At 38.3% G+C, this 12625-nt stretch overlaps 1 protein-coding gene across 2 annotated transcripts in view; it reads left to right on the forward strand.

Moving 5' to 3' along the window:
- USP24 (ubiquitin specific peptidase 24) overlaps positions 1-12625 on the forward strand; it is a gene marked incomplete at its 5' end in the record, with an annotated part of 162154 nt that overhangs the window by 30081 nt on the left and 119448 nt on the right. For both annotated transcript variants that reach the window (XM_014586891.1, XM_027770887.1), the window contains 2 exon segments: positions 6287-6430; positions 7129-7251. In XM_014586891.1, the coding sequence (XP_014442377.1) occupies positions 6287-6430; positions 7129-7251 (267 nt within the window).

Genomic DNA, 12625 nt, shown 5'->3' on the forward strand with positions numbered 1-12625 from the left:
CACGTCCTTAGAAAGCAGGTCCTCTCAACAATGAGGAGGAGATCACAGGAGCCGTTTTTCTAAAAGTACTCTGACTCAGCTTTCCAGAACATGAATCTTCAGTCCTCTCAAGAGCAGGATCTGCGTCTGTCACAGACACTGCTGTTACCCCAGCGTATAACCACGTGACTAGCTCACAGGAGCTCAGTTATCTTTGTTGAATGAATGAGTAAATCCCATGCTGTCTTGTACTTCTGAATTTCAACATCTGTTTTTGTCCTATATCCAAGTAAGTTACTAGAACTACAGATGGGTAAAGTTTGTATTTATTTTCAAATCTAGAAAAATGAAATGTTTGTTTGCCAACAATTATTCTTATCTATATTTTTGTAGATAAGAGTTTCCCTTGATTTGAGTCTTTAAAAAACATCAAAATTAATTTTAGTAACAAGTATTTTCACCTTGGACAAGCTAGTGGTGTAGTGGTTAAGGTAGCTGGATCCCACATGGCCATTTGAACATTTGAGTCCTGGACCCAGCAGCTTGAAAAACATACTGAGCATGTGTGCATGCCTGTGTGCCTGAAATCCCGAGAGGAGGAGGGATTGTGATGTGGTGAGTGCCCTGTGGGGGATGACTTTTTTCTCTCTGTCTCTCTCTGGCACCCACACACACCCTATAGCAAGAAACTAAAAAGTAAAAAGATAGCTTTATCTTTGAAAAGGGGGAGAAATCTTTTTAAATTGTCTTTATGTAGAAATTAAGGAACCAAGATTTATCTTCATTTTAAATGACTTTATCTACTGATTTGTAGCTTCAAATTTTTTTTTTTTTTGAGAGTTTTTTGCTATAGGGCATGTGTGCTGGCCAAAAAGACAGAGACAGAGAGACAGAAAGTGAGAAATCAACCCTGAGGGTGGATAGCCACACCGCAATCCCTTCTCCTCTATTCTCCTCTCGGGATCTTGGATATGCACGCACATGCGCCCGGTGTGAGTTTAAGCCACCAGGTCCAGGACTCGAACCCTGGTCCACTACATGGGAGTCCAGCAACATAGCCATTACACCAACTGCTGGTCCCTCAGATAATTTTAAATATTAATAATTCTTTCAAGAATTATGTGGTGTTTAGGGTGCTGGACTCTCACATGGCAGACTATGGTCTGAGTCCTGGACCTAGTGACTTGCTTTCTCATTTTCCCTCTCTGTCTCGCTCTGATGAATTAAAAATAATAAATAAATTTAAATAAATAATTATTCTTTAAAAAGAATTCTGGTAGAAAAATGGAATTTTTTTCATTATTCATGATAAAATTGTGTACACATGAACGGGAGAGAGGGAGAAAGATGAGGACCTTCATGGTCATGCTGCATGACCCCTTCCTTCAGTTCTCCATGTTCGATGTTGGACACTCGTACACATGCCCCACGTGTTTCTGGCTGACCAGACAGGAATTTGCACTCTGGTCACTGCATGGCATCCTGTGTTTTTTGAGCAGCACGTTACTGCTGTGCCATAGATCCATCCCATAAATAGCAGAATTTTGTAATGGAACATATGATGACATATATATGCATAAACTTACAGAGAGTGAAAATATAAGTTTATTCAGAGTCATGGAAAAGGACTTAGCAGTCTAAGGAAAGGCTCTCTAGGCTAAGGATCTCCTAATCCAGAAAGCCAGATATCAAGTAAGTTCTCCAGATTGCACATTTGCAATATATTACTCTTAATTCTGAACTGTTTTGTATTGTCCCCTTAGCTGTTAGCAATAATATATGACATGGTCAAACTGTTGGTTGTTTCTCTGTAAAACTGTGTGCACAAATGAACCTTCCATTATGTTATTCAGTTTTGTTAATGTGAAAATGTTGCATTCTGTTCAAGTTTAGAGCTATTAAAGGCTCTCCTCCCCATCAATTAGGCATGTTTTCTTTTATTATTTATTCGAAGAGCTACAGAATTCTGTATGCCTTTAGGCTTGGCTGCCAGAAAACTCAGTAGGATTTTATATAATTGGTTCTTCTTCCATTAACTGTGTTCCCGGATGCAATGACCAGCCCTCTCCCCTCTTCAGTAGGCTTTTCTTACAAGTTGCCTCAAATTTTTTGCAAGTAGGGGTGTGAATAATAAGTGATTACTTGAGTCAGGTGCACAAAAGGAGCTTTGTTGTCATTGGTACATTCTTCACCTTCCACCTTCAGGCCAATCTGGCTTACGAATATGTGCAGGCAGGGTAACTCATCCAGGTTTAGCTATAGCACATGGTTATATTTAAACTTTGTGTGTATCTTACCCACAAGGGGCTGCCTATCTTTCCCCAGCTCTTTTAGAAGGTACATAGAACTGCAATTTCAAAGCAAAAAATGAATAAATGAGATGGTACCAGAGGAAGTGCTATTTAATCCACATATATTTTTATTTTGCAATCACCTGGAGCTTCCTAAATATTAATCTCTGCTTCATTTTGTTGTATTATTTAATTTTTAAGTATAGAAGAAATATATAATGAGGCAAAAGATTTTGCAAAAGAGTAATTCATTGGTTTATATGAAATTGGTGGTAGAAATTTTGCTCTTTTGAGCAAATAGTGTAGCTAATTGCTAGTTAGAAAATCTAAATGGAGGTTTTTCTTTGCAGCCGTTGAGGTTTGGGTTCTTTCAGACTTCTCTTTTTAAGGGGTTCTCATTGTGACCAAGAAGAAATTTTTATTGCACAATTATTTCCCTCTGAAGAGAAATCTTAGAAAAACATGAAACTGCCATACAAATTTAAGTAAAATTCTTTGACTTCTTAATTCCTATTTGGACAGTTTATCCAGAATTAGATTTCCCCTAGGATTAGAAGACTGAGGATTGGGAGAATTCAATTTCTCTCCTTTAAACAAATTTAAGAAGCTGTCTGACTATAAGATAGACTCTTGATTTATATTTGATGTTTAAGAGAAAAGCTGTAAAGTGTTACCAGTGTTAATACTTAGATCTATTTTAGATTTTCTCAAACATAAAAAAATACTGGTTTTTTTTAATCGAAAAGGAAAATATTTTTTTTTTTTTTGAGAGTTTTTTGCTATAGGGCATGTGTGCTGGCCAAAAAGACAGAGACAGAGAGACAGAAAGTGAGAAATCAACCCTGAGGGTGGATAGCCACACCGCAATCCCTTCTCCTCTATTCTCCTCTCGGGATCTTGGATATGCACGCACATGCGCCCGGTGTGAGTTTAAGCCACCAGGTCCAGGACTCGAACCCTGGTCCACTACATGGGAGTCCAGCAACATAGCCATTACACCAACTGCTGGTCCCTCAGATAATTTTAAATATTAATAATTCTTTCAAGAATTATGTGGTGTTTAGGGTGCTGGACTCTCACATGGCAGACTATGGTCTGAGTCCTGGACCTAGTGACTTGCTTTCTCATTTTCCCTCTCTGTCTCGCTCTGATGAATTAAAAATAATAAATAAATTTAAATAAATAATTATTCTTTAAAAAGAATTCTGGTAGAAAAATGGAATTTTTTTCATTATTCATGATAAAATTGTGTACACATGAACGGGAGAGAGGGAGAAAGATGAGGACCTTCATGGTCATGCTGCATGACCCCTTCCTTCAGTTCTCCATGTTCGATGTTGGACACTCGTACACATGCCCCACGTGTTTCTGGCTGACCAGACAGGAATTTGCACTCTGGTCACTGCATGGCATCCTGTGTTTTTTGAGCAGCACGTTACTGCTGTGCCATAGATCCATCCCATAAATAGCAGAATTTTGTAATGGAACATATGATGACATATATATGCATAAACTTACAGAGAGTGAAAATATAAGTTTATTCAGAGTCATGGAAAAGGACTTAGCAGTCTAAGGAAAGGCTCTCTAGGCTAAGGATCTCCTAATCCAGAAAGCCAGATATCAAGTAAGTTCTCCAGATTGCACATTTGCAATATATTACTCTTAATTCTGAACTGTTTTGTATTGTCCCCTTAGCTGTTAGCAATAATATATGACATGGTCAAACTGTTGGTTGTTTCTCTGTAAAACTGTGTGCACAAATGAACCTTCCATTATGTTATTCAGTTTTGTTAATGTGAAAATGTTGCATTCTGTTCAAGTTTAGAGCTATTAAAGGCTCTCCTCCCCATCAATTAGGCATGTTTTCTTTTATTAGATCGAAGAGCTACAGAATTCTGTATGCCTTTAGGCTTGGCTGCCAGAAAACTCAGTAGGATTTTATATAATTGGTTCTTCTTCCATTAACTGTGTTTCCCGATGCCATGAACTTCGAAGAGCTACAGAATTCTGTATGCCTTTAGGCTTGGCTGCCAGAAAACTCAGTAGGATTTTATATAATTGGTTCTTCTTCCATTAACTGTGTTCCCGGATGCAATGACCAGCCCTCTCCCCTCTTCAGTAGGCTTTTCTTACAAGTTGCCTCAAATTTTTTGCAAGTAGGGGTGTGAATAATAAGTGATTACTTGAGTCAGGTGCACAAAAGGAGCTTTGTTGTCATTGGTACATTCTTCACCTTCCACCTTCAGGCCAATCTGGCTTACGAATATGTGCAGGCAGGGTAACTCATCCAGGTTTAGCTATAGCACATGGTTATATTTAAACTTTGTGTGTATCTTACCCACAAGGGGCTGCCTATCTTTCCCCAGCTCTTTTAGAAGGTACATAGAACTGCAATTTCAAAGCAAAAAATGAATAAATGAGATGGTACCAGAGGAAGTGCTATTTAATCCACATATATTTTTATTTTGCAATCACCTGGAGCTTCCTAAATATTAATCTCTGCTTCATTTTGTTGTATTATTTAATTTTTAAGTATAGAAGAAATATATAATGAGGCAAAAGATTTTGCAAAAGAGTAATTCATTGGTTTATATGAAATTGGTGGTAGAAATTTTGCTCTTTTGAGCAAATAGTGTAGCTAATTGCTAGTTAGAAAATCTAAATGGAGGTTTTTCTTTGCAGCCGTTGAGGTTTGGGTTCTTTCAGACTTCTCTTTTTAAGGGGTTCTCATTGTGACCAAGAAGAAATTTTTATTGCACAATTATTTCCCTCTGAAGAGAAATCTTAGAAAAACATGAAACTGCCATACAAATTTAAGTAAAATTCTTTGACTTCTTAATTCCTATTTGGACAGTTTATCCAGAATTAGATTTCCCCTAGGATTAGAAGACTGAGGATTGGGAGAATTCAATTTCTCTCCTTTAAACAAATTTAAGAAGCTGTCTGACTATAAGATAGACTCTTGATTTATATTTGATGTTTAAGAGAAAAGCTGTAAAGTGTTACCAGTGTTAATACTTAGATCTATTTTAGATTTTCTCAAACATAAAAAAATACTGGTTTTTTTTAATCGAAAAGGAAAATATAATTAAAATAAATTTGTAAGGTATTTTCTAAAATTGTTCACATTCAAAATTCTACTGTGGTCAATAGGCAGGGAGATGCCATCCTATTTCTGGAATGTTAAAAAATATGTAAAGAACATGTATGTTAAAATCCATGAAATACAGCATCCATTTCTTAGTCCTAGAAATATTAATATTGACAGCCAACCATCAGAATGTATTCATGTCATCTGTAAAATGCTTTCATGTCTGTTATATCTTTTGATCTTTGTAACAGCTGTGTGAGTGGGTAAATTATGCCTCTTTAGAGATGAGAGCACTAGGCCTCTGAGAACTCAGGTACATTTTTTCCGAGACCTCAAAGCTAGAAAACAGTAACAGAAGGAGTGGATCTCAGTCATTTACTTGCTTCACACTACTGACCTCCCCCAGAAATAATGAAAAATAGGGGTGCAAATAAAATTTCCTTTTAAACAAATGATTTTTAAACAAGGGAGTTCAATTTGTTTAAAATTCTGTGTTGACTGTCTAATAAACGAGCAAGTAGATGGATTGCACCTTTGAGTTTTTTAAGCAAGTCCTCTGTATTAAAACAAAAAAGTATTGGGACCAGCAGATGGCATAATGATTAAGTCACTGGACTCCCATGTGGTTGACCATGGTTCAAGTCATGAATCCGGTGGCTTGACTCACACTGGTATGTGCGTGTGCATGCCCAAAATCCTGAAAAGAGAATGGAGGAGGGTTTGCAGCATGGCTGTCCTTCTTGGGAGGCAATTTCTTACTTTCTCTCTCTCTAGTGTGTGCTCATGCCCTATTGCAACAGTCTCTCTTAAAAAAAAAAAAAAAGGTATTTTGGGCATAATCTTGTGATTGAGTTTGACCTGATAAACTGCAGCTTTATTTCCTTTTTTGAAGTTAGACTCTAGCGGATCCATTATGTCTTTGTAGCTCCTGACGTCAAGTGCTGTCCACAAGTGGGGTACTGAAATTCATGAAGGAATCTACAATATGTTGATGCTCTTAATAGAACTGGTTGCAGAGAGAATAAAGCAAGATCCGATTCCCATTGGTCTCCTGGGCGTGCTCACAATGGTATGGTACCTCTGAAGTGAAGTACTTTGTGTTTTGATTTTTTTTTTAATACTTGCTAGTCTCTGACTTGTTACTGATAATGAGTGATAATGATTTTATCATTTAAGATATTAACTTAGCTATTAGGCTTCTTGCTTTATAGTTTAAAAGCAGAGCAAACATCTTGTGTTTCAGTTTGAAAGATGTACCTTTCTAATTTTAGTAGCTTTTTCAGCTTGTAGAATGATTCTTAGCTTTCCCTTCTCTGACCCTGATTATTTGCATCCTAAATACTGTCATAGGTGGAATTCACGTAGTTTAGTTTCTGGCCTTGTTCCCCAACAGGTAACAGTGGCTGCCTGAAGAACAGGCACTCACATTTTTTCCTTGTGTCTCCACGGGCTCAACTGCCCAGCTTACCCATGGCAGCCCTAGCATAGCTGCAGCATTGGCATCACCTTGTCTTGAGTCTGACCTCTCTCGTCCTGTCCCCGCCTCCCCTTCCTCCCATCCCCTCTGTGAATTGAGCGGGTGGAGGGAGAGCACACTGCATTAGCCCTCTGCTCCTCTGCACTCTCCAAGGCACATGCTTCATTGGTATTCCTGAAAGGTTCCATTAATGAAGGAGTCCACAGCTATATTTTTATCTTCTTTTCTAATGCTAATATGTGTTGCTATAGAAATAGATAATAATGTTTTTCTGTTCTCTTTGAATCTAGGCTTTCAATCCTGATAATGAATACCATTTTAAAAACAGAATGAAAGTGTCTCAGAGGAATTGGGCAGAAGTGTTTGGAGAGGGAAATATGTTTGCTATTTCTCCTGTATCTACTTTCCAAAAGGTAAACATAGTTTTGTCTCATCTTTTTTATAGAGAAATGTATTGAAAACATTTTTTTATTAAAATGGCCAGCTACATGGAAGGATTAAAGCAATCTGAAAAATGATGAGTATTTTATGTGGTTCATAAAATTGCTTAAAATATTTTTTAGATATTGCATATTTTTCCCAGTCCTTTTGCCTTCATGAGGTTAACTTTAAATATTATGAAGAATTTTATAGATTTGAAATTACATTTAGTGATATGAAAAATTACTTTGGCTTCAGTATGTTGTATATTGTATTGTCAGAACCCCAGCTTAACTGATGTTCTAGGTTTTTAAAGATATTTGAGAGATTAGAGCATTTGAAGTGATTTGGAATGACTAGTTATACCTAAAAAAGATCATCTGTTAGTTAATCTCATTTATCATTTTCTTTGAAACTCCATAAGCATTAAAACTTTCGCTTTGGGGCTAGGGGCTAGCAGGTGGTGTGGTGGTTATGGCACTGGACTCCCACATGACCAACTGTGGTTTGAGTCCCAGACCTGGCGGCTTGCTTTCTCACTTTCCCTCTCTCTCTGTGTGTGTCTCTCTCTCGTAAGCTCACATGCCCTACAGCAAAGTTAAAAAAAAAAGATAAATAAAATTAAATAATTTTTCAAAAATTAAATAAAATAAAACTTTTGCTTTTTCAGGCTCAGAAGCAATACTGTTTGGTTCGGGAGCAGTGGTTGAAAGAAGTCAAGTTTAGTTGACAAAAAAAATCTTTTCTTTGCTTAAACTGAAGCAGAAGTTAGTTCAATAGTCATTTGTTTAACATTTACTATGAGTCTGACATTATTCTCAGTTTTGAAGATATAAATACAAATAAACAGCCTTTGTCTCTAATATAAAGAGTGATAAGTTATATTTTCTAGGTTATAGTATAGTGGAAGAAATATGAAAAAAATTACAGCATAATAAACAGCAGAAACAATTATAACAATATCTGCTGTACAGAGGACTCAGGAGAAAGTAGTCACAGGCACCTTGGCAGGTCAGGCAGCCTCCCAGGGAGGAGGTAAGAGCCTTCCGGCAAGGCAGTGAGTATGTGCTTTGGAATTTAATCTCTATAACTCTGCAAGTTGAGTACTGTTTTTATCCCTATTTGATAAAGAGAAACTGAGACAGATAGGTTACATACTTCCCTGAGTTATTCTTGTGGTTGCCTTAAAATTTTAATTTATTAACTAACCAAAACTTAAATTTCATCAGTATCTTTATTGCCCCTGAGCAGTACATAAATTTCTTAGAATGTTTCATGTGATCACTTCCCACCTGACTTACTATCTCTTTATTAGGCATTGTCTTTAATCGTCTTCTTTTGACTTCATAAAGTAGAGAGTGTATTCTATAAAGTCTCCTTTAGTAAGTGTTCCTTGGTGGTTCAGTCTTTATTTTTGATGGTCTAAACTTAACTCTATTTTCCATTTTTTGAAGAAAGTTTATACTGAGTGTTGAATTCTGGAGTGAGTCTTGGTTTTTGTCAGAATATTACGGATTCCATTTCACTGTTTTCTGGCCTTGATTATTGCTATTAAAAAGTTGGCTGTTGGTCTGCCTGTGGTTCCTTTGTTAAAAAGTATGTCTTTCTTTCATGGCTGTATTTTGAGATCTTGTCTTTCTCTTTGATGTTTATCATTTTGACTTCTATGTGATTAACCGAGGTCGTCTTATCATTTATTTTGCTTTCGACTTTTTGGGCTTCCAAGTCTAAGGATTAGTATCTTGTATCAATTCTGGAAATTTCTCAACCATTATCGTTTTTTTTTTTTTTAAGAGAGATTTTTTTGCTATAAGGCATTTGTGCTTGCTGGAGAGACAGAGACAGAGAGACAGAATGTGAGAAATCACCCCCCAGAGGGGTGGCCATGCTGTAATCCCTTCTCCTCCATTCTCCTTTTGGGATCTTAGCATGTACACACACATATGCCTGCATGAGTTTCAAGTCACCAGGTCCGGGACTCAAACCACTGTCTACCACATGGGAGTCCCAGCAACGCAACCACTACACCATCTGCTGGTCCCTCAACCATTACCTTCCTAAGTGTCACCTCTTCTCCTCCAGTCTCTTTGGGAACTGTGACTGGACATACGGTGGACTGACTGTCTCTATCCTACATGTCCTTTAAAGCTTGCAGATTTTCCATCTTTTTGTTTCCTTGTGCTGCATCTGTGACAATTTTTTTTCCAGATCTATAATTCAGTTCATTATTTTTTTCTACTAATCTAATTTGCTATTGAATCCATATGTTAAATCTTTAATTTTATTTACTTTATTTTTCATGTCTATAAATTCTGTTTTGTTCTTTTTGACTCCGTTTAGTCATTTTTTTATTGTCTCATGTTCTTGACTCATACTTTCAATCCCCAGTTTGTTTAATGCCTAATTTATATTCTGTACCTGAAATTGATAGGTTTGATTCTGCTGGCTTTACTCACTGGTTTTCTGTGTGTAGATAAATATGTCTGTTTATTTGTTTGTTTGTTTTTCTGTGAACTTATATTTCTTTGAATTTTATCTAAGGGATTTTTTGAGACCTGACTTGAAAGTTCTTTTCTCCAAAGAGAATTTGCATTTACTTTTTCCAGGTGCCTAGGAGCATTATGACCTGGGATCACAATAGAATAAATTCTCAGCTTAAGATTTGTCAGACCACAAAGTTAGTGGGAATTTGAGCAGCAAAGCCAATGTGAATATGAGGAAATTCTGTGGTTGCAGGGTCATAGCGCATATTTTTCTCTCTTCCACCCAATACCAGAGTCCACATAGGCTGGCTTTCTTATTTCCCCTTCCTGTAGGTAGATGCATTTCAGTCCATCCTACACTGAGGACGTGTGTATCCCCTTTAGGTTCCTGCTTTGCATTGTGGTCTCATCTGAGTCACTCTGGCTTTCTGTCACTTCTTAGGAAAGAAAAAGCTTGAGGTCACTGGGTCTCCACAGAAGCCCGAGGGGCAAAAGCTGTCTTCAGACACTGCTTGCCTCACAGGATTCTTGCTTTCTCTTTGTTTTAAACTTCTACATTTTTTTTTTTTTTTTTTTTTTTGCTGCCCATTCAGCTGTATGTTTTAAAAGATCTTAAAACATGTTTTCATTCAGTGGTGTTAGTTATTTTCAGTTCAGTTGGAGAGCTATTTAGGGGAACTAGACTGAAATCCCCATGAACTCTTCAGGGCATTCTATTCTACCATCTTTTGCCACCGGGCACTGAAATCCCTCTTGTTAGGGCACCAATACCCTCCATTCCACATCAGAAGGAGTTGTTCTTGACCCCACCAACAACTTTGAACATAGTTCCTCCCTCCTTGACACTGTTTCTTCCTTGGCCTTTAGGACAGTGGAGTGTCTTGGGTTTTTTTTCCTATTCCCTTTCTTTTGTTGACTTCTTCACCCTTACCCAGCATGGGTCCTTTATTTACTAAGCTTTCCCTAAGAAATATTTTCCATCCTTAAGGATCGTAATGTCATCTTTATGCCGATGGCCCTCTAATTTTTTTTTTTTTAAATCTGTGATGCAAACTCTTCTCTGAGTCCAGCAGACTCAAGGAGTCAGCTGTCTCCTCTTGGTTGCCACAGGGTTCTGAAACTTGGCGTGACTAACATAAAACTTATTCTTCCAAGGCTTCTTGCTTCTTCTCAATAAATAGCATTGCCATCTTTCTAGATCCACAAGTCAAAAACAAAGGAGTCAGTCTGTTCACCCCTTTTTCTTACTCTCCACATGCAAACCATAGCGAGTCCTTTCGTCAGCCTCAGGTGTGCCTCCAGGTGACCTCTCTCCCTCTCTCCTGCTTCCATCCTGCTCCGCACACAGCAACATCCTCTCTACTCACTGCTCTGGTCTCCTAGCTGGTTGTGTCCAACGACTCCTTGCTCTCCCATCCACTCATTCATTCCATTCTATACAGAACCTCAGGACTGATCTTCTTAAAACACAGAACACAGGGACCAGCAGGTGGTTCGGCAGCTAAAATGCTGGACTCCCACATGGCCAACCACGGTTCGAATGTCGGACCTGCCAACTTGAAAATCATGCTGAGGACTGTTTGTACATGTCCAAAATCCTGAGAGCAGAGTGGAGAGTGGAGAAGGGATTGCGGTGTGGCCATTCCATCCCCCAGGGGGGTGATTTCTCACTTTCTCTTTCTCTCTGTCTCTCTCCAACAAACACACATGTACCCTATGGCCGAAATAAATAAATAAATACATACACACACACACACACACACACACATTCTTGCTGTGAACACTGTTGTTGCAGTCTCCAGTTTTTATTTGATCTGGCCTTTGCCTTGCTCCAGCTCATCTATACTGCTGTCTTCTGGCTTACCATGGCCCAACTAGAAGGGTTTTCGTTTCCTCTTTCCTTTTCTTTTCCTCTGGCTTTTCAAACCCAGTCGACTCTTCTCTGCTTTCCCCAAACAGAACCTTTGCAATTTCAGTCTCACTGCTTGGTCTGTTCTTAAATAGCTAAGGCTGTTTCATCCTTTAGCTTCTAGCTTAAAGACTTCCTCTTCAGGGGCTGCTCTCTTAGCACAGAGGTTAAGTGCTGTGTGGAGAGAGAAAGTCGACTTCAGTTCGAGTCTTGGCCACACCAACTTGAAAAACATTGTGGGCTCACGTGTGCAAGTGCCCAAGGTCCTGTGGGATAGAGAAGTGGAGCAAATGGGATTGCAGCATGACCATGTTTCAGTGAGGAGTGCAAAAAAGACATCTTTAGAGAGGTCTTTTATGACCACCACCCTGAGTAGGGAAGGCTCCCTTTTATTTTTTTTTTCATTTTTATAGGAGCTTTTGTGAGACTGAGCACAATTTAAATTATCTTATGAATGTGGCTTACTTAGTTTTGTTGGCCCAGCTAGAATATGAGCTCCATGAAAATAAGTCCCACATCTCTTCTAGGTCAGTGTTCAGACCTACCCCCTAGGACTGTATATGCTCAGAACATGAAAGAAAAGAAGAAAAAGAGAAAAGAAAGAGCTTACTTCAGGGCACTAATTAATGACACAGCTGGGACTAAAACTTTAATCTCTTCATTACTGATTTACAGATCTTTTTCTTTTTTTCTTCCAGTTTTTGCTTTAAGGCACATACACTCACCGGAGAGAGACAGAAAGAGAGGGAGAGTGAGAAATCAGCCCCCAGGGTGGATGGCCACACTGTAATCCCTTCTACTCCTGTCTCCTCTTGGAATTTTGGACATGCACACATGCATGCCTGGTGTGATTTTCAGGCTGCCAGGTCCAGGACTCAAACTGTGCAGGCGGCCATGTGGGATCCAGTGCCTTAACATCCATGCCACCTGCTGGTCCTACAAATCTTTTTTTTTTTTTTTTTTTTTTTTTTTTTT

This window comes from Tupaia chinensis, unplaced genomic scaffold (genome assembly GCF_000334495.1).
Source record: "Tupaia chinensis unplaced genomic scaffold, TupChi_1.0 Scaffold000165_2, whole genome shotgun sequence".
Lineage (NCBI taxonomy): Eukaryota > Metazoa > Chordata > Mammalia > Scandentia > Tupaiidae > Tupaia > Tupaia belangeri.